General features: G+C 50.2%; 1 protein-coding gene across 4 annotated transcripts in view; it reads left to right on the top strand.

The window, feature by feature from the left end:
- LOC138516922 (transcription factor COE3-like) overlaps positions 1-26,855 on the top strand; it is a 550,133-nt gene that overhangs the window by 480,271 nt on the left and 43,007 nt on the right. For 3 of the 4 annotated variants that reach the window (XM_069632382.1, XM_069632384.1, XM_069632381.1), the window contains exons 12-13: positions 14,520-14,585; positions 22,382-22,559. In XM_069632382.1, the coding sequence (XP_069488483.1) occupies positions 14,520-14,585; positions 22,382-22,559 (244 nt within the window). The remainder of the gene's footprint in view (positions 1-14,519; positions 14,586-22,381; positions 22,560-26,855) is intronic. The other variant, XM_069632383.1, reaches the window with a different exon arrangement.

The following is a 26,855-nucleotide window of genomic DNA, read 5'->3' as shown; positions in this document are numbered from 1 at the left end:
TGCTGTAATCTGTCCCCTCCTAGTGCATTGCCCCGGGAACCCCCTGTGCCTGTAGACCATTTCCTCTGGGGTTTGCTGTAATCTGTCCCCTCCTAGTGCATTGCCCCGGGCACCCCCTGTGCCTGTAGACCAGTTTCTCTGGGGTTTTGCAGTAATCTGTCCCCTCCTAGTGCTTTACCCCTGGGCACCCCCTGTGCCTGTAGACCATTTCCTCTGGGGTTTGCTGTAATCTGTCCCCTCCTAGTGCTTTACCCCGGGCACCCCCTGTGCCTGTTGACCACTTCCTCCAGGATTTTGCAGTAATCTGTCCCCTCCTAGTGCTTTACCCCTGGGCACCCCCTGTGCCTGTAGACCATTTCCTCTGGGGTTTGCAGTAATCTTCCACCTCCTAGTGCTTTAACCTGAGCACGCCCTGTGCCTGTAGACCATTTCCTCTGGGGTTTGCTGTAATCTGTCCCCTCCTAGTGCTTTACCCCGGGCACCCCCTGTGCCTGTAGACCATTTCCTCTGGGGTTTGCTGTAATCTGTCCCCTCCTAGTGCTTTAACCCGGGCACCCCCTGTGTCTGTAGACCATTTCCTCTGGGGTTTGTAGTAATCCGTTACCTCCTAGTGTGTTACCCCGGGCACCCCCTGTGCCTGTAGACCATTTCCTCTGGGGTTTGCAGTAATCCTCCACGTCCTAGTGCTTTAACCTGGGCACCCCCTGTGCCTGTAGACCATTTCTTCCAGGGTTTGCAGTAATCCGTCCCCTCCTAGTGCTTTAACCCGGGCACCCCTGTGTCTGTAGACCCTTTCCACCAGGGTTTGTAGTAATCCGTCCCCTCCTAGTGCGTTACCCCGGCCACCCCCTGTGCCTGTAGACCATTTCCTCTGGGGTTTGCAGTAATCCGTCCCCTCCTAGTGCTTTAACCAGGGCACCCTCTGTGCCTGTTGACCATTTCCTCCAGGGTTTTGCAGTAATCCGTCCCCTTCTAGTGCTTATCCCGGTAAGACAGTATTTGCGGATGGGGTCTAAGAAGCGCCTAGTGGGGCTTCAGACACTCAAGTAGCTAAGGAACTTGTAAAAGAGGTGGGGGCCTCGTGGTCCTAACAGACATGGTCAAGATTTCACCCATTGAATGAAAGGGCATAAGTGCTATATTGAAAAGTATGTTAAATCTAATTGATGTGTAGTAAATAAATGGACTAAAATGAAGATAAGTTATTCGTATCGGGACCGCCACAACCTCCCTATATTGGGAGCGGGGTGGTGAATGCATGGTGAATTGTGTAATGTGGAGTGTGTGATGAATGGTGAATGGTGGGACATTGGTGTGACTGAGGGTTTCTGGAGGGGCAGTTGATCAGGGAATGTATAGAGAGTGGGTGCTACTAGTGTGTCTCATCTTGACCTCACTTCTTTCTCTTCTGAACGGATTAAAGAAGCAGGTTTCTTCTCATTATAATCTGGGCTACAGTCGGCCGCATTCCTGAAACAGGAGAAATGAAATCTACATTATGTTTCTAGACAGAAGCAGGTGCACAATGCTGGGTGGGCCAGCCAATCGGTGAGCTCGACACATAGGCTTTTCCAGCTAGAATTACCAACCACCGACTCACAAAGAACCCCACTTAAAGGCACTGTCCTAAAATATTCAGAGCCACAACAAACTAAATACGCCCATAGAGCCCCACGCAAAGGCACTGTCCTAAAATATCCAGAGCCACTGCAAACTAAATATGCCTATTAACACCACTTAAAGGCACTGTCCTAAAATATCCAGAGCGACTGCAACCTAAATATGCCGATTAACACCACTTAAAGGCACTGTCCTAAAATATCCAGAGCCACTGCAACCTAAATATGCCTATTAACCACACTTAAAGGCACTGTCCTAAAATATCCAGAGCGACTGCAACCTAAATATGCCTATTAACCACACTTAAAGGCACTGTCCTAAAATATCCAGAGCCACTGCAAACTAAATATGATGATTAACCTCACTTAAAGGCACTGTCCCAAAATATCCAGAGCCACTGCAACCTAAATATGCCTATTAACCCCACGTAAAGGCACTGTCCTAAAATATACAGAGCCACTGCAAACTGAAAATGCTTATTAACCCCACTTAAAGGCACTGTCCTAAAATACCCAGAGCCACTTCAAACCAAATATGCCCATAGAACCTCACTTAAAGGCACTGTCCTAAAATATCCAGAGCCACTTCAAACCAAATATGCCCATAGAACCTCACTTAAAGGCACTGTCCTAAAATATCCAGAGCCACTGCAAACTAAATATGATGATTAACCCCACTTAAAGGCACTGTCCTAAAATATCCAGAGCCACTTCAAACTAAATATGCCCATAGAACCCTACTTAAAGGCACTGTCCTAAAATATCCAGAGCCACTGCAACCTAAATATGCCTATTAACCACACTTAAAGGCACTGTCCTAAAATATCCAGAGCCACTGCAAACTAAATATGATGATTAACCCCACTTAAAGGCACTGTCCTAAAATATCCAGAGCCACTGCAAACTAAATATGCCCATAGAACCCCACTTAAAGGCACTGTCCTAAAATATCCAGAGCCACTGCAAACTAAATATGCCCATAGAACCCCACTTAAAGGCACTGTCCTACAATATCCAGAGCCACTGCAAACTAAATATGATGATTAACCCCACTTAAAGTCACTGTCCTAAAATATCCAGAGCCACTGCAAACTAAATATGCCTATTATCCACACTTAAAGGCACTGTCCTAAAATATCCAGAGCCACTGCAAACTAAATATGATGATTAACCGCACTTAAAGGCACTGTCCTAAAATATCCAGAGCCACTGCAACCTAAATATGCCTATTAACCCCACTTAAAGTCACTGTCCTAAAATATCCAGAGCCACTGCAAACTAAATATGCCTATTATCCACACTTAAAGGCACTGTCCTAAAATATCCAGAGCCACTGCAAACTAAATATGCCCATAGAACCCCACGCAAAGGCACTGTCCTAAAATGTCCAGATCTACATAGGCATATTCTGCACAGTGGTTAAGCAAGAACATGCCACTTAGGATCTCGTTCGGAATCAGACACTTGATCTATTTTTTGCTTTTAAGATCTGTTTTTTTTGGGCTTTACAATATCAAGCATGGCAGACTCGACCCCAGTGGGCTGCAAAATCCTCTGGCAAAGCCACTCCTCAATACATGGCAGTGGTGGAATTCATTCATGGTAAAAATTCTAAAAAACAAAACCCTGACACATCAGCCTCTAAACACTTGTGAGTGATTTACTCCTACACTGTCAATTGTACCTTAATAGTAAACATCGCTTTGTATTGCTTTCCCGAACCCCAAGTTTCTCGCCTGCATTCCCAGAACCTCCATTTCTGTTTCAGCCGGGCTGATTGACTCCAGGTTCAATGTCTACTGGACAATTTATGAATTGTTCTATTTCTTCAGTTATGCCACGACACTACATATATGAAAGGGCTGATGTTTCATGTTCTTTTCGCAAGAGAATAACTTCTTTTTGTTTGTGAACGACTCACCTTGTGTGGCCAGACCACCTGGCTATGCCCCTCCATATAAAATTCCTTTTCTTCAGCTCAGACAAGTTGGCAAAACCCCCTGGTCAGTTGGATCTGAGAAGATATGTCTTATGATGACATATGCATCAGTATCTTCTCCCACTGGAGCATACTCCGCCCTCCCCAGAAGCCATAGCCCAGTTCAGCCACTGGCTTACTCCGCGTTTTGACACGATTTCCCCACTAAACATTTACAACATCAGCTAAAGCACGAGGCGGGAAAGGCTATGGAGAGCGAGATCAGCACGATCCCGTCATGAAGCGCGACTTTAGCCACTCAGATGACGCATTACAAAAAACGTAAATACTATAATGACCGTATTTATAGTTTCAATCATACTGAAAAATAGCTTTTTAAAATCCACTAATGAACTACGTGCTCTTGTCATGGTTTCTTACACCTCACCTTCTGCAGAGCTGTTGAAAAGACCACTCACTCCCCCCCGGCCCCTCCCCCAAATACGTTGCCAACTTTCAGTCCACTTGAGCCAGTGCAATGTGTGGTCCGGGTCAGAAATGGTAAGTGCTCAGGCCCACCTTTGCACGCATGTCCGGGAGAGCTAGCGACTCTAGTAGTCCTCCTTGCCTCTGTGGCTGGTCCCAAGCTCCAGAGAGTAGATGTTTATCTACCGTAGTGATTCCTCCATGTTGAAAGGAAGCCATTCTCTTTCCATTGTGTAAGAAAGCTGGGCCACATGTAGACTTGTTATCTAACGAGTGTCCCATCTCTAAGCTCCTATACCCTGGTAACTACTTGAAAAAACAGTGATGTCTCAACCGCAAAGCTTTATTGAATCACCGGATCTTTTTGACCCTTCCCAAGTGGTCTTTCCAGAAGCTAGAGGTACAGACTCGGCCCTATTGGCCCTGCTCGATGACCTGCAGAACCGATGTATTCAGGGATTACGGCTGCCCTGACCGTCTTGGACTTGTCTGCTGCTTTCGATGACGTGGACCTTCATATTCTGTTATAACAATTAGAAAGTCTCACCATTGAGGGCCCTGCCATTCAGTGGATTTCCTTCTTTTGAATTGATAGTTTACTTTCGATCTCTTTGCCTGTATCCTATGGGGCGCCAAATGGCTCTGCCTTCTCAGCGCTTTGACATACCGCCTTTGCTCTCTTTGAATGCAACCTTTGGTTTAGACTTAACAGATAACGCTAGTGACGCGCAGTTGCTTGATCAATTATCAAATTCTAGCAGGGCTTCCCCATCGCTGACTGCTTGTTTGTAGGTAATGAATTACTGGGTGAACTGTATCCTTCAAAATCTGAGATTATTCTCATTGTATCCATCCTAACCTTTCCAAGTCCTCGCTCTGGCACAAAGGCCCCCACCCCCTGTTGCTCAGGTTTAAAACCTGGGAGTAATCATTGGCAAAAAATTACCCCTGACACCCCAAGTTAATTGTGGGGTGCAGATGGGTTTTGGCCCTTGAGGAAACTCAAGCCTGTTTACCTTTACTGGACCAGCAACAGAAGGGTGGAGCCTCATCAGCTCTGGTAACATCTAGACTTGACTCTGCCAAGGCCGGTGTCTTGGTGCACCAGCCTTGTGAATCCTGCACTTTCAGAGCGATCTGTGGTCACTGGGGCTAACTGCAGGAAACTCTTCACCCCCGTCCTAAGATGTGTTCATTGGCTTCCTGTGTTTTTAATGAATAGGCATACATTCTCTACACCTGTCCGACTGCTTATGTATCCTCCTGTTCTCTTCTGGTCAGTGCCGGATTAAACTGGTATGCAGACTATTCAGCTAAAGATTTTTAATCGAGAGCTTGTTCACCTAAAAATCTTCATTGAAAGGCCTTTTCATTGAAAGAATTATTTACTGAATTTTATCGAATGTTAACTGTTTTGTAATGTTACATTGTTATTAAATATAACTAAATAACAATGTAACATTAAAAATATTTAAGATATAATGTATTTTTGGGTGGGTTAAAGGGTTACATTTGTTTGGGAATGTTTGGGGTGTTTTTAAGGGTGGAAAACAGTAGTTTGGCGGTCCCTCCCAACTAAAAAAAAAAATAAACAAAATTTGGTATACAGGTTTTCGGTGAATCAGTTTCGGTAGCTTTTAGTTATGTGAATCTACATTAGGTAAAAAAAAATGTTGGGGAAAAATATTTGGTGAAAAGACATGTAACCCATTAAAGCCCGTGGAGGCCCCTTGGCAGTCGAAATGTCGGGGCCCACTTGTATTAACTCCTTTGCCAGTTGATTGGCTCTTCAAGGCTCATGAGCTGGGATCACGTGACCCTCTTGAGCACCAGGCGGCCCCTTGTGGCAGCAGGGCGAGCAGTAGATTGGTATGCATAACCTAACATTTACTGGCACGAGCCTGCATTCTGTCCTGCATTCTGCCCTCGCCTTTTTCTATCACAATTTAATAACGCATTTTGAAATGCGACAACCTGCCCACTCCCCCCCCCCCTCCTCGCTTTTTCGACCCTCCTTCCAAGCCGTACCCACTTCCAGGAATGTTTGCCATCATGAAAGTACAACAGGGTGTCTTTTAAGAACTCCCATTTCTTTTTTTTATGGCGGCCATTTTTATTTGCTTTTTTAAATTTCAAATACCATAATTTTTTCAATCTGTGTATTTTAAATATCTCTGGATTATATTAAGCGTCAGGAGACAATAATACCTCGTTTCTCTGCCTGAAACCCAATAACTTAGCATACATTTCTATCCCGAACACACACATGTCCCAGCAGTGCGGCAGAAATGTGGTTTGGGGCTTATTTATAGAAATACTGAGGCATCGAGGGAAATGAACATACCTTTGCCCTCTAAATTATTAGTCACCAAAATGCTTTGAACATGTGTTTTAAACTGAGCAGTTTTTATTAAACAATTGGGGCATGAAAGTGCCCGGAAGTCTGGGGTCGGCCTCCATTTCCGCGGTAGCCTCTGTTATGTATGGCAGGGCTGGGCATCCTTCAGAGCTGTGTGGCACCTACTAGGAGTTCACAGCAGCCAGGCCCCCTCCCTTCCCGGATCATGTCAGTGTCAGCCGGGGTGGGGGCGGGTAGGAAGAGCTATGATTTCACCGTAACTGGAAATACATCTGAATAAAGGCCCGTGCCAGGGAGCGGGCAGCAGCAGCAGGCATGTGCTGTGTTAGGATATTGATCGCCCAGGACACATCTGCGATTGCCGGCACTTAACGTGACAGCAATTCAATAGCGCCAGCCCCTGACGCACATCCCGGGTCACTGCCGAGGGGGCTACCTGGCTGCAGCCTGGGGGTCCTCCCGCCTGTCTCCGCTGACGGATCTCTGCCAGTCATGTGGGGGGGGGGGGACTGGGGCTGCTCCCATAATGAGCTCAGAGCCCCCCACCCCAAGACAGAAAGTCAATATCCTGCCTGCGCCTGCTGGCAGAAGGGTCTCACATCAGTGGGCAGCTGCACCAGCCGAGAGCTTGACCTTTAGCTGGAGGGAAGGGGAGTGGGAGGGCGCGGGGTTCCATGATCCGGGGCGTGTGTGAAAGGATGGACTTGACCGAGCCATCCCACTCCTCAAAGACACACGCACGTCATGAGACTACGGCCATTGCGTTACCAACACAGCGCCCGGCTCGTGGTGAGCAGGGGAGCTGATTTATGAGTTTTCGGAAGGGGCCCAAATATAGGAAGTGACATCACCAGCAGTTATATGTCTGCATTCGCACTTAGTCGCCAACTTGGTGTAAAGGCGCGCGGGGGGTGGTGGCGCGCGCAGCGCAGCACAGTGGAAACATTGGCTAGCATGTACTGCATATACCAAAGTCAAGTAAGAAGGAGATTTACGCCTTCGAGTTGCATTCCTGTAGGCCATCACTGCCCCTACTCCTCCCCTCTATAATCATCCAGGTTGTAGTAGCCCTCAAAAGGCAGAGCAACACAACTAGGATGGGAGAACGAAATGCCAGCCCATCCTGTGAGTGTGTCAAACGTCAGAGCAAAGACTTTGCGTGTGCCTCATACCTTGGAGCACAATCTCAATAATTTGGTGCAAATCTCGCAAGTGGGTGCATGGGAATCCCCTGCCTGTGTGTGGGCTGCAGACCCCGGATCACATGCTCACTTCTTCAGTGTGAAACTCTGTCCAAGGCTCTTTGGGCAAGCATTCAGGATGGGTCTCACACCTATAAACAGTGTGATATATTGAGTCGGCACCTCACTCCTTGGAGCAGAGTATACCCGTTGCTGGTAATCTCACAACTGAACGTCATCTCAGTGACCCCATGTATATTAATGGAGTCAGTATCCCAGAAGACAATTATATTTCTGTTAAAACACTCTGAGAAAACTGGAGTGAGAATTCAATCTATAGATCCATACCATATTCATTCAATGTATGTGCAGGGGTGATAACGTGTGTGTGAGAGAACTCATTCTTTCATTCAGGAGAGATAAAGGGGTAACAACCACCTGTATGTGGGATCAGGCTCATGTTGCCCCATGGCCCCTCACTGCAGAATGAGTGAGCAGGTTTTAAGACCCTGCTGATTCTGCTATCCTACAGGCTCGAGCCTTCTATCCCTTGCCCCATCACGGCTCTCAACATCCTGAGCGGCAGCTTATGGACAGCAGGCAGCTCGGGACATGCCTGTTGCCAATTGAATGTTGCCAGATCTACTATTTAGACACTGGGAGAGAGCCATGAATCCACATTGGTGGTGAAGAAGCACTCAACATACAGAACACAATGCTATAGTGTTGCAGTCCTGCTGAGAAATTACATTTCGATCTGTTTAAATGTAAAGCAGAGTGGCTGAGAAGTACACACACCGTGCCGTTAAAAATAAAGCAGCTGTGGTGGGTGGAAGTGCTGCTTCGGTGGCATCAAGAGTATGCAATTCCCTGGGGGGTAGTGTTGGCATTTCCTATTGAAGTATAGCAGCCCTATTGAGAAGTGTCATTAAAAGTGATGCTGTCCAGTAGGCTGGATCAGTGCTGCCCCATAAAAGGTGTAGAAGCCTCTGTGAGAAGTGGCAGTACTGTCCCAACGGTGAGAAGTGTAGTATTTTCACATTAACTATGCTTAAGCACTTTGGGTTATTGAATAGCGCTGCAACATTCCATCCCTTTAAATATATTAGCTCTTGTATAACCACAACAGTGTTGAGTTATTCTGATGATGATGAAGATGATGTTCGACTTGCTCAATAGCTCTGGTTCTGTATCATTAAATGTACTTCAGGTCTACAGAGTCTGGGGAGGATAGCTCAGGGGCAACATGCTCGCCTTGTAAGCAAGACGACATGGAGCAACACAGGTTTGTTCTCTCAGTCCGCGCTTAGAAACCTCTGGGTATTATTACGCACATTATAAATAACCAATAAAAATAAATCTGCTGCGAAGTGCTGGGGCCTTGTCAATAAGTGTAGCAGCTCAACTGAGAAGTGCTGATGTTGTCTCATCAAAAGTACAGCAGCCCCACTAAGATGAACTAGCATTGCCTCAACAAAAGCATAGTATTACAATTATAGAAGCCCTGTTTAGCGAGCTAACTGAGGAGTACCAGCATTGCCCCATTTCAAATATGGCAGATCTAGTAAAAAATAGATTACACAGCCCTGCTGAGAAGTGCTGTTACTGTCGCTTTAAAAATATAGAAGCCCATTAGCTCTGCACCATCAGGCCCTACAATTACTGTCCCATTGAATGCTATTACACTGCACAAGGTCAACAGTATGGCAAGGTCCATACTGGGTTCTATGTGATAATTCTGCATTTTGAAGAACAAATAAAAAAAAGACTGATTTATTTCTTGTGGTCTTCAAAAGGCTGAATTATCACATTCTACTGCCCCCCCATCCCGCTAATCCCGCCACAAGAAGGTGATCCCACCTCACCACACACTGCCACCCTCTTCCACGCGGTTACCTTCCTTAGAATTCAGGGGAGTTACCTCCCTCAACGTCTCCGTTCCCCGCCCATAGCAAAGCATTCACCCTACCAGGTACACACTCAGAGACATGCAAACAGTCTCATTTGCCCTCTCCCTGCACCTCCCTTCGCAGATGCAATGCAATAGGGGTGCACAGATGTACAAATACATCCAACCCAAAAAGATTTTTAGAAATGGATGGACAGACTTGCTTTTCATCTGTGCCTCCATTTCTAAAAATCGTTTTGGGTTGGGTGTACCTCTACATCCGTGCTCAGATGTAGAAGTACACCCAAACCAAAATGATTTTTAGAAATTGAGGGACAGATGCAAAACAAGAGCCTCTTGCTTTGCATCCGTCCCTCAATTATTAAACATCGTTTTTTACCCGGCTCTCACCCGGGCCGCTAGAGAGAGACACAGTATGGAATGGATGGAACAAAGGGCCATCCGTACTGCGTCTCTTCTCTCCTGCCCGAGGGAACGAGGGGGGCTCAGCCCGACTTCATTCTGACGGGGGGTGCCCGGGCCCCGGAGCACCCGCGTACTCGGCGCCCCTGGCGGTGAGTGCCGAAAGACTCAGAGATGCCCACACAATAAGTATCAGGAGACAGTGCAAACTCAAAGGTGCCCACTCAATGAGTATCAGGAAAAGGTGAAGACTCAGAGATGTCCACTCAATGAGTACCAGGGGACGGTGTAGACTCAGAGGTGCCCACTCAATGAGTATCAGTAGAAGGTGAAGACTCAGAGGTGCCCAATCAATGTGTACCAGGAGACGGTGTAGACTCAGAGGTGCCCACTCAATGAGTATCAGTAGAAGGTGAAGACTCAGAGGTGCCCAATCAATGAGTACCAGGAGACGGTGTAGACTCAGAGGTGCCCACTCAATGAGTATCAGTAGAAGGTGGAGACTCAGAGGTGCCCAATCAATGAGTAACAGGAGACGGTGTAGACTCAGAGGTGCCCACTCAATGGGTATCAGTAGAAGGTGAAGACTCAGAGATGCCCACAAAAGGAGTACCAGGAGACAGTGTAGACTCAGAGATGCCCACTCAGTGAGTATCAGTAGAAGGTGAAGACTCAGAGGTGCCCAATCAATGAGTACCAGGAGACGGTGTAGACTCAGAGGTGCCCACTCAATGAGTATCAGCAGAAGGTGAAGACTCAGAGATGCCCACAAAAGGAGTACCAGGAGACAGTGTAGACTCGGAGGTGCCCACAAAAGGAGTACCAGGAGACAGTGTAGACTCGGAGGTGCCCACAAAAGGAGTACCAGGAGACAGTGTAGACTCGGAGGTGCCCAATCAATGAGTATCAGGAGAAGATGAAGGCTCAGAGATGCTCACTCAGTGAGTATTCGGAGAAGGTGAAGACTCAGAGATGCCCACTCAATGAGTATCAGCAGAAGGTGAAGACTCAGAGATGCACACTCAGTGAGTATCCGGAGAAGGTGAAGACTCAGAGATGCACACTCAGTGAGTATCCGGAGAAGGTGAAGACTCAGAGATGCTCACTCAGTGAATACTAGGCGACGGTGTAGACTCAGAGGTGCCCACATAATGAGTATCAGCAGAAGGTGAAGACTCAGAGATGCACACTCAGTGAGTATCCGGAGAAGGTGAAGACTCAGAGATGCACACTCAGTGAGTATCAGGAGAAGGTGAAGACTCAGAGATGCCCAATCAATGAGTACCAGGAGACAGTGTAGACTCGGAGGTGCCCAATCAATGAGTATCCGGAGAAGGTGAAGACTCAGAGATGCCCACTCAGTGAATACTAGGCGACGGTGTAGACTCAGAGATGCACACTCAGTGAGTATCCGGAGAAGGTGAAGACTCAGAGATGCACACTCAGTGAGTATCCGGAGAAGGTGAAGACTCAGAGATGCCCACTCAGTGAATACTAGGCGACGGTGTAGACTCAGAGGTACCCACATAATGAGTATCAGCAGAAGGAGGAGACTCAGATGTGCCAACATAATGAGTATCAGGAGAGGGGAGTTGCTGACAGAGTGCAATGTGAAATCTCCCATTCACACCTTGTGGAGCCGACTGCTTCAAGCAAGCGTCCACTCAAACAGTGCCAGCAGCAGGTGCATAGCTCTCAACTCACCTGCTTTTGTCGGTACTCACCCGCGGAAGACGATAGGAAACTGAGCCAACCGCAATCCACAAACGTAGAAACAAACTAAGGACCATTCAGTAAGAAATGGCAATTGAATCGTATATCCCAGAGCCCATACGTAAGGCTAATCCCTTTGATCAGCAATATTGACTCCTACTCAGATACTAACGCTTAACCAACCTCCTCGATTTCTCCCTTCTTCCTACCCATCCTCTGCCTGTATGTATGTCCAGCTGTCACCAAATGATGAACATTCTATGTTGCACGAATAATAGTTGGATCTCCTTTATTTGGTATAAGCATGCAATATCAATTATGATCACCAATGTCCCTAATTCTGTGAATTTCACTGCACAAATGGTAATGTTTAATACTCTCAGCCTTGATAAAGACCTGTAGGGGTCGAAACACGTGTCGGCTGACAAAACAATAACCGTGTCATAAAAGATTAAAACTTAATTTCTCAAACCTTAAAAAATATCTAGTGTCTTTAATGAATTGAAGATCAAGGTAAACCGGACAAATACAAATTGTAGAGAAAAACGCAGGTGGGATCTGAAAAGAAAACCCTGTTTGAGAGATTCATTGTAAAATATCTCCCCCCAGAGGCAAGTTTTTTTGGGGCAATTAAGATGTTTCTCCATTTATGTTGCTATTACCGAGGGTCCAACTCGTGCTCTGAAACGCTTGTGTACGAGCATGATATAAATAAAATATGAATTCCATTCAATTCAACTGCTGATAGGTTCAATGTTTAAATAAAGTAGTGAGGCACGGGAGTGCCTCTGTTTCAAAGCTCTACCAATATGATCAGGTCAGAGATTGGGGTTCTCAGGATAGACTTGTTTGGTTAAACAGGGAACCTGGATATTGACCCAGCTGATATCCCTGCTAGCCAGATAACCTAAGCGTGAAAAGGAATCGATGAATAGGCAGCTACCCGCTACCTTCTCCCTAGGCCTAGCCGCTCCCATTAACTTTAATTCAGCGGCATCTTCGCAGAGCGGTGGATGGCAAGATGAAATAAATAAATAATCTGCATGGGCTAATGAACTGATGCGCACTAATTAAAGCTCCTCTAATGAACCTGCGGAGTGCACGAAGGTAGAAATGAGCAGATTCTGATTGTCCGTCCTGCTGTTCCTTGAATATGGATAGGGCCGTGCGCGGCGCAGTATGGCGCAAAGGGGGTGGGCGGATGGGCCCTTGCCAGGGGTGGAGAAGAGAGAACGGAGGAGAGAGAGGCATGGAAGAGATTGGAGGAAAGAGGTTTCTGCCATAGTTCGAGGAGGGGTAGTAGGCAGGTACCGTCAGAATATGAGGCATAAAGGCGGGGGGGATGGCACAGAGGGAGGGTGGCGGTGACGGGCAGAGCTACTGCCATGGCAGGAGAAGCTTCTTGAGTGGGAGAGAGGGTTACTGCTTAAGAGGAAGTCGTGGAAAGTGAGGGACGGGTATAGCAGTAAGCGAGAAGGCGGGAGAGATGCCAAGAAGTATTTCAGATTATAAAAGGGCTTTTAGGACATAGGCTGGGCAAAAGGAACAAAGCAGTCGCCAAACTAATTTAGGTACTACTCAGCAACTGTGGTCCCTTATCGGGGTATCGCGCCATGAACAAGGCACTGGCCACTTTAATCTTCAATGATTTTATGCCAAGCTATTGCTCTCCGTGGTAGCTATCTAGGTCCCACCAAGTAGACCCCACCCACCACTCCCTATTGACCCTTTTCATTGTTCAAGAAGTGAGCATACTAGGGTTTGCCTGACCTTGCATTGTCTGTGTGACATGGTGGACTATAGGCTGGCTGGATAATGCACACTTGGGTGGAAGGCAGTCAATACCGTCTCCTGATGCCATGTTGAGTCAGGCACTGGGGAGTCGCTGCAGAGTATCCTATTCCCCCCATTAGTCATCAGCATAGTGCATAGTTTGGCTTTGCTCTTCAATTCATCACTCCTTATAGAACCCAAGAGTCCATACCAAGAGTAAGTGTGAAACACATCCCAGTTGGTCATAGCACAGAAAAACTTGATCACACTACAGGGTGTCTAATGCCAGGCCTCGAGGGCTGGGATCCTGACTGGATTTCATGACATCCTAATTAATATTCATGAGGAAACATTTGCATATATTTAGAATCATTGTATGCAAATATATCTTATGACTATTGAAGGGTATCCTGTAAACCCGACATGAATCAAGTCCTCGAGGCTTGGAGTTGGATAACCCTACGACCAGTCCAAGCCCTACTACTGACTGAGGAGCAGCACTGGCCCCTCCAGGTGCCCACGCACATCGTCCCAGTGAAGGGACGTGTCCCCTATGGTCAAGCGCAATCTGAGCTCTCAGAGAAGGGTCCGGGGTGAACCTTAAGAAGCATCTGCAGCCAGTTGGGGGAAAGGCCTACCTGATCCTCCTTCGCAGTTGCGCGGAGATGCCCTTTCAGGGCCCTCCTTTTTGGATTCCTGGAAAACATCCCACGCTCAGCTGTCTTGGTCTTGGTGTCTTGAAAGCCTTACACTGACCGGTTCCTGGAGGATTCCAGGAGTCTTGTGATCACTGAGACATGTCAATCCCTACCTCTTTCTGTAAGGCTGGGAAGTGGGGGGTTTACAATACAAGATGCCAGGATGATCCCAAAAAGGAGTAGGGGAAGTGGGTTACATATTCGGTTCCCCTGTCAGGTGAAGTGTAGTCGACTCCCTTCTAAGAGAGGACGATGTGTAAACCTTGCCAGGAAATAAATCTCTCATGTTCTCAATTTGATGATAATACAAATTTGAATTGGTTTATTCTGCAGCCAAAGTATTTGCACATCCCCACAGTGTCTCACATTAAGTAGGCGTGCTGTTGCGCCTTGTGTTGTTTGCACCATGTTGCAAAGGAGCGCTAGGTTCACCCGGCTTTGTTTTTTTCCCCCCTCCACAGGAAGTCCTGTTGAAGCGAGCAGCTGACCTTGTTGAGGCGCTCTATGGGATGCCACACAATAACCAGGTACGTTGACACCCTTGGGAAGGCAGCGGCACATCCACAGTCACACACTGAGCTATCCGTCGCTGACTAGAGCTGGAACCCTCTAGAAACAAGCCTTCTTGCCTTGTTATCTCACTGTGTTTATTAATTCAAAGGCCAATATGTGTTATAAAAATAAGACATGGGGTGTCAATTTTGAATCCCCTGCCTTGGTAACTAATCCGTAAAAATATGAATAAACCTATCATGCTTGCTTTTACGCATTAGATACCGCTCCAGTTTATTTGAATGCTTCAGACCCACTGGCCAGAATTTCCATTTTTGCTTCCTCTAACCCATAGCCTATCAAATGATTGCCAGCGTCACGTTTTCTTGGTAGCGGAAAAGCAATGGATTTCTATGGAATCTGCCGGCCTTTAGCACCTGTTTGAAACTGACGGATTCCATAGGGACTTATTTAATGAGAACTAAGAATGCTGCTCTATATGTCTAAGAGCTAAAGCCATGAAAATCCCCGTATAAAACAATATATAAGTTTACATATTTGTAAACAAATAGGAGAATTTTCAATTTGTTTCAACCATAAAGCCTTCTCAAAGTGGGCCAGAATTTTTGAGGTGGTCAGGTTGGAAATGTGACAGTGCAAAAGAAAGAGCAGACACGCAAAATAAATAGTGAAAGAGCAAAAGAATGTCTGAAAAAAGAGCAAAAGAAAAAAAGAGGAAAAAGAGAAATGGAGAGAGCAAAAGAAAGAGTGGGAAAGAGGAAGGTGCAAAGAAAGCGCAAACGTGCAAAAGAAAGGGAAAAGAAGCACAGAGAACACAAGAAAAAAGAATGTGTGAATTCAAGAAGAAAAGAGCAGGCGCAAATTACATCGTATAACATTCAGATGTTTTAGTTCTTTTGTATAAGCCAGAGGCAGAGTCGTGTGTAAAACAGGACAGAACTTTAAACAATGTTGCCCTCATTTAAAAAATCATTGTCCCTGCTGCAGGTTTCAGGGGATTCTAAACATATGAAGTGACAGGGAACAGATCTGTGCTTTCCTGCTTTCAAGAAAGCTGAGACTTGCACAAACATCCCTTTCAGAGTTCAAACTAAGTTGGCATTTTCAAGGTTACATGCAGAAGGAAGATTCTCTTTTGAGTCATGGCAATCTACATGAAGTGTTGTCCTTTCACCAGATGTACTTTGATCTGTACGATGATTTGTAATGCACATTCTGTTTATCATTTCCTTGCAGAGTCTTCACATTCAAGTTGTATAAGTGTGCATATTACCTTTGACATTTCTGTGCTCTGCCGGTTTGGGTTCTGTGCTACATTGTGCCGGGTGCCATACTGGATTATTTATTTGTTTCATTTCCCGTACTGGGATTTAATGTTCCGCTCTACTGAGTTCCCCGCTCTAAGTAGCTCCTTTGCATGGTCTTTGTTGCTCTATTCCCCACTACATCATATAGAATTTTGCGCGTATGCATATTGCGTTTCATGTGGGTTGAGTTATCTTCTGTAAATTGTCCTCTCTTTCACTGTGCTACCCAGTGCACTGCATGCTGGGTTCCAGGCTCCATCATAGAGGGTTTTGTGCTGCATTTGCTGGGGTCCCTGCCCAACGAATCCTCAGCTCTGTTTTGTACAGTCTGGGACCAGGTACTCGGCTTTGCCTAAGATACTGCTCTATGGTGCTGTGTTCTTTGTCTAATGGCATGGGACTCTGTGCTCCATTTTACTGGTGTTCCTGATCTGTAGTTCTGGGTTCACTAATGTATGGTTAGGGAATTGTTGTTCCACTGTGCTGACTTTCCTACTTTACTGTGTTGGATTCCCCTCTATACAGTCTGCTTTTAATTCTGTACGATGCTGGCGTTCCTTCTCTACAGTGCTCAGTTCCCTGGTTTATGGTCTGGGTTTACTGTTGTACTGTGCTGGCGTTCCTGGTCTACAGTGCTGGGTACCTGCTGTATAGTCTGGAATTGGTGCTGTACTGTGCTGGCGTTCCTGCTCTACAGTGCTCAGTTCCCTGATGTATGGTCTAGGTTTTAATGCCTTTTCAATTGAATTCGAGCGATTCGGGTAATACCGCTTCACTGTTCTGGCATTTTTGCTCTACAGTGCTTAGTTCTCTGGTTTACGGTCAGAGTTTAATGATGTACAGTACTGGCGTTCGTGCTCTACAGTGCTGGGTTCCTTGCTGTATGGTCAGGGTTTACTGCTGTACTGTACTGGCGTTCCTGCTCTACAGTGCTTAGTTCTCTGGTTTACGGTCAGAGTTTAATGATGTACAATACTGGCGTTCGTGCTCTACAGTGCTGGGTTCCTTGCTGTATGGTCAGGGTTTACTGCTGTACTGTGCTGGCATTCCTGCTCTACAGTGCTTAGCTCTCTGGTTTACGGTCAGAGTTTAATGCTGTACGGTGCTGGCGTTCCTGCTCTACAGTGCTGGGTTCCTTGCTGTACGGTCAGGGTTTACCGCTGTACTGTGCTGGCATTCCTGCTCTACAGTGCTTAGCTCTCTGGTTTCCGGTCAGAGTTTAATGCTGTACGGTGCTGGCGTTCCTGCTCTACAGTGCTGGGTTCCTTGCTGTATGGTCAGGGTTTACTGCTGTACTGTGCTGGCATTCCTGCTCTACAGTGCTTAGTTCTCTGGTTTACGGTCAGAGTTTAATGCTGTCGGTGCTGGCGTTCCTGCTCTACAGTGCTGGGTTCCTTGCTGTACGGTCAGGGTTTACTGCTGTACTGTGCTGGCATTCCTGCTCTACAGTGCTTAGCTCTCTGGTTTACGGTCAGAGTTTAATGCTGTACGGTGCTGGCGTTCCTGCTCTACAGTGCTAGGTTCCTTGCTGTATGGTCAGGGTTTACTGCTGTACTGTGCTGGCATTCCCGCTTTACAGTGTTGCGCTACATGCTGTATGGTTTGGGGCTCTGGCATTCCTTCTCTACAGTGCTCAGTTCCGTGGTGTGCGGTCAGGGTTTAATGCCCTTGTGTTCTGTGATCTCTTCTCTATGGTGTGAGGTACCTAGCGGTTGTGAGCACGGTACTGTGCATCGTCATTTAAAAAAATAAGGGTTTATTGTTTTAAGCACGGACCTAGCTCAAGAGCAGTGGAGCGCTGTACAGGGTGTCAAATTCTTTTTCTGAGTAGTTTCACGTGACTACAGCACCTCATGTTGAAAGTTCCGTGCGCTACCTACTGAGCTGACGGGTCTCCCCCATGCTGAGTTTCATACTCTTGCATGCGGTCTACTCTCCAGTGTTCTGGGCTTTGGTTTGCCTTGTTGCATTCAGTGCGCCACATACTGGACGCCTTGTTCTCCAATGCTCTCCATGTGCTTGTCTCCTCAGGATAGCCCCGATCTCCCGGTTCACAGCCAGTCAGGACTCTGTGGCCCGAGCTAGCGGTCTGCTTTAATTTCATTACGTCTCCAGGGGACATATGTTTAGCATGAATGTCCCTGTGTCACTAACAAGCTCGTTATCGGCCCTGAGTCATTGCCTTCTGATTGCTGCTCTCTGCGCTGGCAGGCAGCTCTGCGGAGTGTCTCTACTGCAGGCCGCGCAGAGCGGGCGCATCACCGGGCACGTCTACCCGCTTCATTAGCCCGTGGCCCCGGTACGCCCCCTCCCAATTACTGCGTAGAGTAAAGGTCACAGCGGTTAAATGCCTTACTGTCGTGCTCATTTTCTGCCCACCAATACATAATGCTGCTGGCCACACCGCATGACAGAGGGGCAGTTTATGGATTTGTTCATTTTTTACTGTTGCAATCTAAACAATTTCAATAGGGCACACTTGCAGCAGTTACGGTGAAGGCTGCAAGGTTTTGACTTTTGGTTTGGCCCTGCTGTAATAGTGGCAAGTTAACTATTATCAGTCTCCCTGTTTACATGCAAGAGGAACTGGGCCCTGAAAATCCCCTGTAGCAAGAACGGAAGACCCTGCCATAGGACAAAGTTCACTGTCTATATTAAAAAATCAACAACAGGGATTGCAGCGTGAACAATGCAAGATTCCTCAACCGCTCTCAATCTCCAGACACCCGTCGTCCAGTTTTGCTAAGCTCTGACATCACAAAAATGAGGTTACATCCCAAAAACCATCAGGGGAAGGCGTTGGTTAGCGAGGTGAACTACATATATATTCTATAATGGGTTAGTGCGATTATTGGATAAGTGATATCTGATGGCTCCTCCTGAACCCACTTCCGTGTTACGAATAGAAAGTGGCAGGTTAGCTTAAGGTGATTGGCCCATGCAACATAGTGTAAGGTTAGCGTGGAAGGTGATTGGCCCATGCAACATAGTGTAAGGTTAGCGTGGAAGGTGATTGGCCCATGCAACATAGTGTAAGGTTAGCGTGGAAGGTGATTGGCCCATGCAACATAGTGTAAGGTTAGCGTGGAAGGTGATTGGCCCATGCAACATAGTGTGAGGTTATGGGTGTAAGGTGATTGGCCCATGCAACATAGTGGCAGGTTAGCGTGGAAGGTGATTGGCCCATGCAACATAGTGTAAGGTTAGCGTGGAAGGTGATTGGCCCATGCAACATAGTGTAAGGTTAGCGTGGAAGGTGATTGGCCCATGCAACATAGTGTAAGGTTAGCGTGGAAGGTGATTGGCCCATGCAACATAGTGTAAGGTTAGCGTGGAAGGTGATTAGGGTTTGGGCAGAAATGGTCTTCTCAGCCTTTGAGCTTTGGACAGTTATCAGGCCAAGTGAAACCATTTAAGGTTGGGGGAACGCCCCCAAAGGTGCTGCATGTTCCCATCAAGGTACCATCTCCGATCTCCTAGACATTGAGACAGAACATTCGGTTTTGAACCTGTGTTAAGTTTGTATCCTCCTGCCTCTGGTTTGATGGGAACAGACTTCTCAGTCTGGCTCGTATGAAAAGGCTCTGTCTAGCAGGTGCAGGTCACCTGAGTAAAGACCATGGAAAGGATTTCTCTTGCTTGCAATTATGGAGTTGTTTTTCTTGTGTTCCCTGCAAGTGTCATATCTCTTCTGTTAACTTGAAACATTTCTCTCTCTGTGTTCTTGGTGAGGCTGTACAGGGGGTTCGTGCTGGAAGCCTGGTCTGCATGCTTCAGTCAAATCAGTTTGTCCGCCCTTCTCTGTGTGCTTGAGTTTGTCCTGCTTTTCCCATTCACTTCAATGCCTATGGTTTCCATCTTTATTCACATGGCTGCCCATGTTAGTTGCTGTTAAGCGTCTAAGAGAAGTATGTCTTACGTACACGGTTTATCCTTTTATTCCTTGAAGTAGCATCCTTGCTTCTAGACCAGTAGACTCCTCTTTATTCTTCACACAAAACAGTCTTTCCAGTGTCTGCTGACACTGTCGCCCCGGTCTGTCTAGGAGGTAGCTTGGTTTCAATACGAGTTTGGCGTCCATCTTTCCGTAATGACCACTCTAGCCATGTTACGTTTTTCTCTGCAACAAGCTTCTATATATCTTGTCTACCTTACTTATTAGTCAGTAGGTCACTTTATATTATTTGCATATATGATTTCTTCATATTCGATTGCATGTTTCTCTTGTTACTTCAGTTACCTCTTTATTCTTAAGTATTTGCATATCATTTCAGTACTTCTCAGTATCTTTTCTTCATGACGCCACTCTGCTCTCATCAGATTTCACTTATAGCTCTTTGATGTAAAGTGGTGTGTGCCGACATCCTTCCACCCTTTTAGTGGGAGGGTACTTTCGATACATACGGTTGTCTGAGTGCATATCGTGTCTCATAAACTTGATGCAGTATTGGGAGGATCCCTGGTGTCCCACGTAGGGCTCTTCTCCTGCTGTTCCAGTCGGACGGAGGTGAGGGGGCGGGAGCCAGTGATGACGAGTCCACCTGCTCCTCTACATCTTTAGTTGGTGAAGTAGGGGTCCTTCACAGGCTTACGTCACTCAGGAAGCTGCTGCACCTCCCCCAAAAGAATAGCCTATCATGCTGCCTTTATATATTTTAAATTCAATACAGAACCAACTCCATTCCACTTAAAGCTGATGGCCGTAATGTACAAGCCTGTGTTGTGCTAGGCGTGGATTTGATGTGTACACCACCCAGCTGCTTGTCTAGAGACCTATGTCTACAAGTGTTTTCTGAAATTGCTGCTTTTGCCAGTGAGTGATTGGCAGGCATTATGTTATGTTATATGGCATGTGTATAGCGCCTACTGCCATTGGTATGGCCTCCAAGCGCTGCGGGATGAACACACTTTGGAGGACTGTGGTCCGAGATTTGAGTTGTGAAGGAAGATTTCTGAAATGCCTGTGTGCATTTTTAGCCCGCACGAAAGTAGGTAGAGGCTGGGTAGATCCCTGATAGTAGCCCATGGAAATCAGATGAGAGGCCGGGTGCTGTGATAGGCTATCAGGAGAGTAGGAGAGTCAAGGTGAGTGGTTATGTGTACAGTTGGACTGAATTTTATTTGCGGGGCTCAGCTGCATTCGATTGGAAATGGTGATGTGTGTGTGGGTGGGTGAAGTCGAGCAGTAATTGTTGCGTGTGAGTGGCTTTGCCCCAGGAGGGATACAGGTATGTTCCATTGTGATGTAGGGCCCTCGTATTCCTGACTGCGGCTAATAGCTCACCCAGGAGATTGACTAAGTCTGTCAGGATGTAGAAGGCAAAAGCCAGGTTTTGAGAGCCTTCCGGAAGGCGAGGTGATCCTCTATGGGGTGGATGGTAAATGGAATCAAGTTCCATATGGTGGGTGCTTGGACTGAGAAAGATGAGCCCCTAATCTGGTTGATTTTGACCCTGGAATGACGGGGCAGAGTGTGCAACTAATCTCAGGTTTCTAGTGGGCCTGTAGCGTGTGAGTAGGTCTTGCAGGTATTACGGTCCTGTATTGTGGAGAGCTCGTGGGTGAAGCACATTGCCTTGAAGGTGGATCGTCGCCCGATCATCAGCCACTGAAGGTTACACAGGGCCGGTGTGATGTGTTCGCTAGGGCCTAGTGATGCAGGGACCCCCATGTAAAGGGCATTAGTGTAGTCAAAGCATGACAGGACAATAGTAACGATCATAGCGACTCTGTGTGTGGGAATGTCAGGTAGGGGGAGATGCATCTGAGAAGGCCCATTTGAAGGTGGCAGCTTTTTGTCACTGTATTGATGGGATGTGATAATGTCAGGTCCGAGTACATAATACATCCCAGGTTTTTAACTGTGTTGGAGGTGGTGGGGTGGACATAGAGTGAGTGGCCATGGGATGCTGTTGGGAAAGACGGTAGTGTTCCCGCACCGCAAGACCTGGGTTGTTCCTTAGTGGAGAAAGTGGTAGTTATCAGTCATCCAGTGTTCGATTTCCCTAGAGGCGTGATATGAGATCAGGGGAGGAGGAGGAGGAGCAGGAAGGGCCCGTTGGGATCTTGAAGATAATTTGGTGTCATCTGCATAGTTGTCGCAAGATAGGCCGTAGTATCGGATGAGTCCGGGGAGGGGGCTCATGCAGAGATTAAAGAGCAGAGGGGAGAGAGAGGTGCCTGTGGCACTCCATGGTTAACGGGTGGGGAGTTAAGCAGAAAGACGGCATGTGTATTATTTGGGATCTGTTGGAGAGGAAGGAGGATATCCACATCAGAGCTGCGTCCCTGATGCCTTGAGAGTGGAGTCTGTCCGTGACGGTGGGTGGTCTATGGTGTCAAAGGCTGCCCAAGGTGTACTGTATCAGAAACACTGGATTGTAGTAACTATGAATTGCAGAAGCACTCGCAGGTTTCACACCAGCCAAAGGATGTCCCCTTTTCTGGGTAGCATTGTGGCATCTGGAGTTGGCACCCTCATTCTTTTATATCTGCCTTTACAGGACCACCTCCTGAAGCGAGCAGCAGACATCGCTGAAGTCTTGTACAACGTGCCACGCAACTCCAGCCAGCTGACATCGCTCACCGGCAACCACGCACACTCGGGGATGATGGGAGTCAATTCCTTTGGGAGCCAGCTGGCCGTGAACATTGCAGAAGCAAATCAGGGTACGGAGCAAGGTGAGCGCTTGCGTGTGTGCCTGCTGGCGGATTCTGGCATGGGCTGGTGCCTCCCCGTGGTGTGGATGAAGGTGAGCGCCCGCGTGTGTGCCTGCTGGCGGATTCTGCCATGGACTGGCGCCTCCCGTGGTGTGAATGAAGGTGAGCGCCCGCGTGTGTGCCTGCTGGCGGATTCTGGCATGGGCTGGCGCCTCCCTGTGGTGTGGATGAAGGTGAGCGCCCGCGTGTGTGCCTGCTGGCAGATTCTGGCATGGGCTGGCGCCTCCCAGTGGTGTGGATGAAGGTGAGCGCCCGCGTGTGTGCCTGCTGGCAGATTCTGGCATGGGCTGGCGCCTCCCCGTGGTGTGGATGAAGGTGAGCGCTCGCGTGTGTGCCTGCTGGCAGATTCTGGCATGGGCTGGCGCCTCCCCGTGGTGTGGATGAAGGTGAGCGCCCGCCTGTGTGCCTGCTGGCAGATTCTGGCATGGACTGGCGCCTCCCCGTGGTGTGGATGAAGGTGAGCGCCCGCCTGTGTGCCTGCTGGCAGATTCTGGCATGGGCTGGCGCCTCCCCGTGGTGTGGATGAAGGTGAGCGCGCGCGCGTGTGCCTGCTGGCAGATTCTGGCATGGGCTGGCGCCTCCCAGTGGTGTGGATGAAGGTGAGCGCCCGCGCGTGTTTCTGCTGGCAGATTCTGGCATGGACTGGCGCCTCCCCGTGGTGTGGATGAAGGTGAGCGCCCGCGCGTGTGCCTGCTGGCAGATTCTGGCATGGACTGCCGCTTCCCCGTGGTGTGGATGAAGGTGAGCGCCCGCGCATGTGCCTGCTGGCAGATTCTGGCATGGGCTGGCGCCTCCCCGTGGTGTGGATGAAGGTGAGCGCCCGCGCGTGTGCCTGCTGGCAGATTCTGGCATGGGCTGGCGCCTCCCCGTGGTGTGTTTGAAGGTGAGCGCCCGCGTGTGTGCCTGCTGGCAGATTCTGGCATGGACTGGCGCCTCCCCGTGGTGTAGATGAAGGTGAGCGCCCGCGTGTGTGCCTGCTGGCAGATTCTGGCATGGGCTGGCGCCTCCCCGTGGTGTGTTTGAAGGTGAGCGCCCGCGTGTGTGCCTGCTGGCAGATTCTGGCATGGGCTGGCGCCTCCCCGTGGTGTGGATGAAGGTGAGCGCCCGCGTGTGTGCCTGCTGGCAGATTCTGGCATGGACTGGCGCTTCCCCGTGGTGTGGATGAAGGTGAGCGCCCGCGTGTGTGCCTGCTGGCAGATTCTGGCATGGGCTGGCGCCTCCCCGTGGTGTGGATGAAGGTGAGCGCCCGCGTGTGTGCCTGCTGGCAGATTCTGCCATGGGCTGGCGCCTCCCCGTGGTGTGTATGAAGGTGAGCGCCCGCGTGTGTGCCTGCTAGCAGATTCTGGCATGGGCTGGCGGCTCCCCGTGGTGTGTTTGAAGGTGAGCGCCCGCGTGTGTGCCTGCTGGCAGATTCTGGCATGGACTGACGCTTCCCCGTGGTGTGGATGAAGGTGAGCGCCCGCGTGTGTGCCTGCTGGCAGATTCTGGCATGGGCTGCGCCTCCCAGTGGTGTGGATGAAGGTGGGCGCCCGCGTGTGTGCCTGCTGGCAGATTCTGGCATGGGCTGGCGCCTCCCCGTGGTGTGGATGAAGGAGAGCGCCCGCGTGTGTGCCTGCTGGCAGATTCTGACATGGGCTGGCGCCTCCCCGTGGTGTGGATGAAGGTGAGCGCCCGCGTGTGTGCCTGCTGGCAGATTCTGGCATGGGCTGGCGCCTCCCCGTGGTGCGGATGAAGGTGAGCGCCCGCGTGTGTGCCTGCTGGCAGATTCTGGCATGGGCTGGCGCCTCCCAGTGGTGCGGATGAAGGTGAGCAACCGCGTGTTTGCCTGCTGGCAGATTCTGGCATGGTCTGGCGCCTCCCCGTGGTGTGGATTGAGGTGAGCGCTTGCGTGTGTGCCTGCTGGCTTATTCTGGCATGGGCTGGCGCCTCCCCGTGGTGTGGATAGAGGTGAGCGCCTGCGTGTGTGCCTGCTGGCAGATTCTGGCATGGACTGGCGCCTCCCCGTGGTGTGGATAGAGGTGAGCGCCTGCGTGTGTGCCTGCTGGCAGATTCTGGCATGGACTGGCACTTCCCCGTGGTGTGGATGAAGGTGAGCGCCCGCGTGTGTGCCTGCTGGCAGATTCTGGCATGGGCTGGCGCCTCCCCTTGGTGTGGATGAAGGTGAGCGCCCGCGTGTGTGCCTGCTGGCAGATTCTGGCATGGGCTGGCGCCTCCCCTTGGTGTGGATGAAGGTGAGCGCCCGCGTGTGTGCCTGCTGGCAGATTCTGGCATGGGCTGGCGCCTCCCCGTGGTGTGGATGAAGGTGAGCGCTTGCGTGTGTGCCTGCTGGCAGATTCTGGCATGGACTGGCGCCTCCCCGTGGTGTGGATGAAGGTGAGCGCCCGCGTGTGCCTGCTGGCAGATTCTGGCATGGGCTGGTGCCTCCCCGTGGTGTGGATGAAGGTGAGCGCCCGCGTGTGTGCCTGCTGGCGGATTCTGGCATGGACTGGCGCCTCCCAGTGGTGTGGATGAAGGTGAGCGTCCGCGTGTGTGCCTGCTGGCGGATTCTGGCATGAGCCGGCGCCTACCTGTGGTGTGGATGAACGTGAGCGCCCGCGTGTGTGCCTGCTGGCGGATTCTGGCATGGGCTGGCGCTTCCCTGTGGTGTGGATGAAGGTGAGCGCCCGCGTGTGTGCCTGCTGGCGGATTCTGGCATGGGCTGGCGCCTCCCCGTGGTGTGGATGAAGGTGAGCGCCCGCGTATGTGCCTGCTGGCGGATTCTGGCATGGGCTGGCGCCTCCTCGTGGTGTGGATGAAGGAGAGCGCCCGCGTGTGTGCCTGCTGGCGGATTCTGGCATGGACTGGCGCCTCCCCGCGGTGTATTTGAAGGTGAGCGCCCGCGTGTGTGCCTGCTGGCGGATTCTGGCATGGTCTGGCGCCTCCCCGCGGTGTGGATGAAGCTCAGCGCCCGCGTGTGTGCCTGCTGGCGGATTCTGGCATGGGCTGGCGCCTCCCCGCGGTGTGGATGAAGGTGAGCGCCCGCGAGTGTGCCTGCTGGCGGATTCTGGCATGGGCTGGCGCCACCCCGTGATGTGGTTGAAGGAGAGCGCCCGCGTGTGTGCCTGCTGGCGGATTCTGGCATGGGCTGGCGCCTCCCCGTGGTGTGGATGAAGGAGAGCGCCCGCGTGTGTGCCTGCTGGCGGATTCTGGCATGGGCTGGCGCCTACCTGTGGTGTGGATGAACGTGAGCGCCCGCGTGTGTGCCTGCTGGCGGATTCTGGCATGGGCTGGCGCTTCCCTGTGGTGTGGATGAAGGTGAGCGCCCGCGTGTGTGCCTGCTGGCGGATTCTGGCATGGGCTGGCGCCTCCCCGTGGTGTGGATGAAGGTGAGCGCCCGCGTATGTGGCTGCTGGCGGATTCTGGCATGGCCTGGCGCCTCCTCGTGGTGTGGATGAAGGAGAGCGCCCGCGTGTGTGCCTGCTGGCGGATTCTGGCATGGACTGGCGCCTCCCCGCGGTGTATTTGAAGGTGAGCGCCCGCGTGTGTGCCTGCTGGCGGATTCTGGCATGGTCTGGCGCCTCCCCGCGGTGTGGATGAAGCTCAGCGCCCGCGTGTGTGCCTGCTGGCGGATTCTGGCATGGGCTGGCGCCTCCCCGTGGTGTGGATGAAGGTGAGCGCCCGCGAGTGTGCCTGCTGGCGGATTCTGGCATGGGCTGGCGCCACCCCGTGATGTGGTTGAAGGAGAGCGCCCGCGTGTGTGCCTGCTGGCGGATTCTGGCATGGGCTGGCGCCTCCCCGTGGTGTGGATGAAGGAGAGCGCCCGCGTGTGTGCCTGCTGGCGGATTCTGGCATGGGCTGGCGCCTCCCCGTGGTGTGGATGAAGGAGAGCGCCCGCGTGTGTGCCTGCTGGCGGATTCTGGCATGGACTGGCGCCTCCCCGTGGTGTGGATGAAGGTGAGCGCCCGCGTGTGTGCCTGCTGGCGGATTCTGGCATGGACTGGCACCTCCCCGCGGTGTGGATGAAGGTGAGCGCCCGGGTGTGTGCCTGCTGGCGGATTCTGGCATGGACTGGCGCCTCCCCGCGGTGTGGATGAAGGTGAGCGCCCGCGTGTGTGCCTGCTGGCGGATTCTGGCATGGACTGGCGCCTCCCCGCGGTGTGGATGAAGGTGAGCGCCCGCGTGTGTGCCTGCTGGCGGATTCTGGCATGGACTGGCGCCTCCCAGTGGTGTGGATGAAGGTGAGCGCCTGTGTGTGTGCTTGCTGGCAGCGTCTGGCAT

The sequence above is a fragment of the Ambystoma mexicanum genome, chromosome 6q, assembly GCF_040938575.1.
Source record: "Ambystoma mexicanum isolate Mex_15411 chromosome 6q, UKY_AmexF1_1, whole genome shotgun sequence".
Classification (NCBI taxonomy): Eukaryota; Metazoa; Chordata; class Amphibia; order Caudata; family Ambystomatidae; genus Ambystoma; species Ambystoma mexicanum.
The sequence above is the reverse complement of the archived record's forward strand: the minus strand, read 5'-3'. Positions and strand labels throughout refer to the sequence as shown.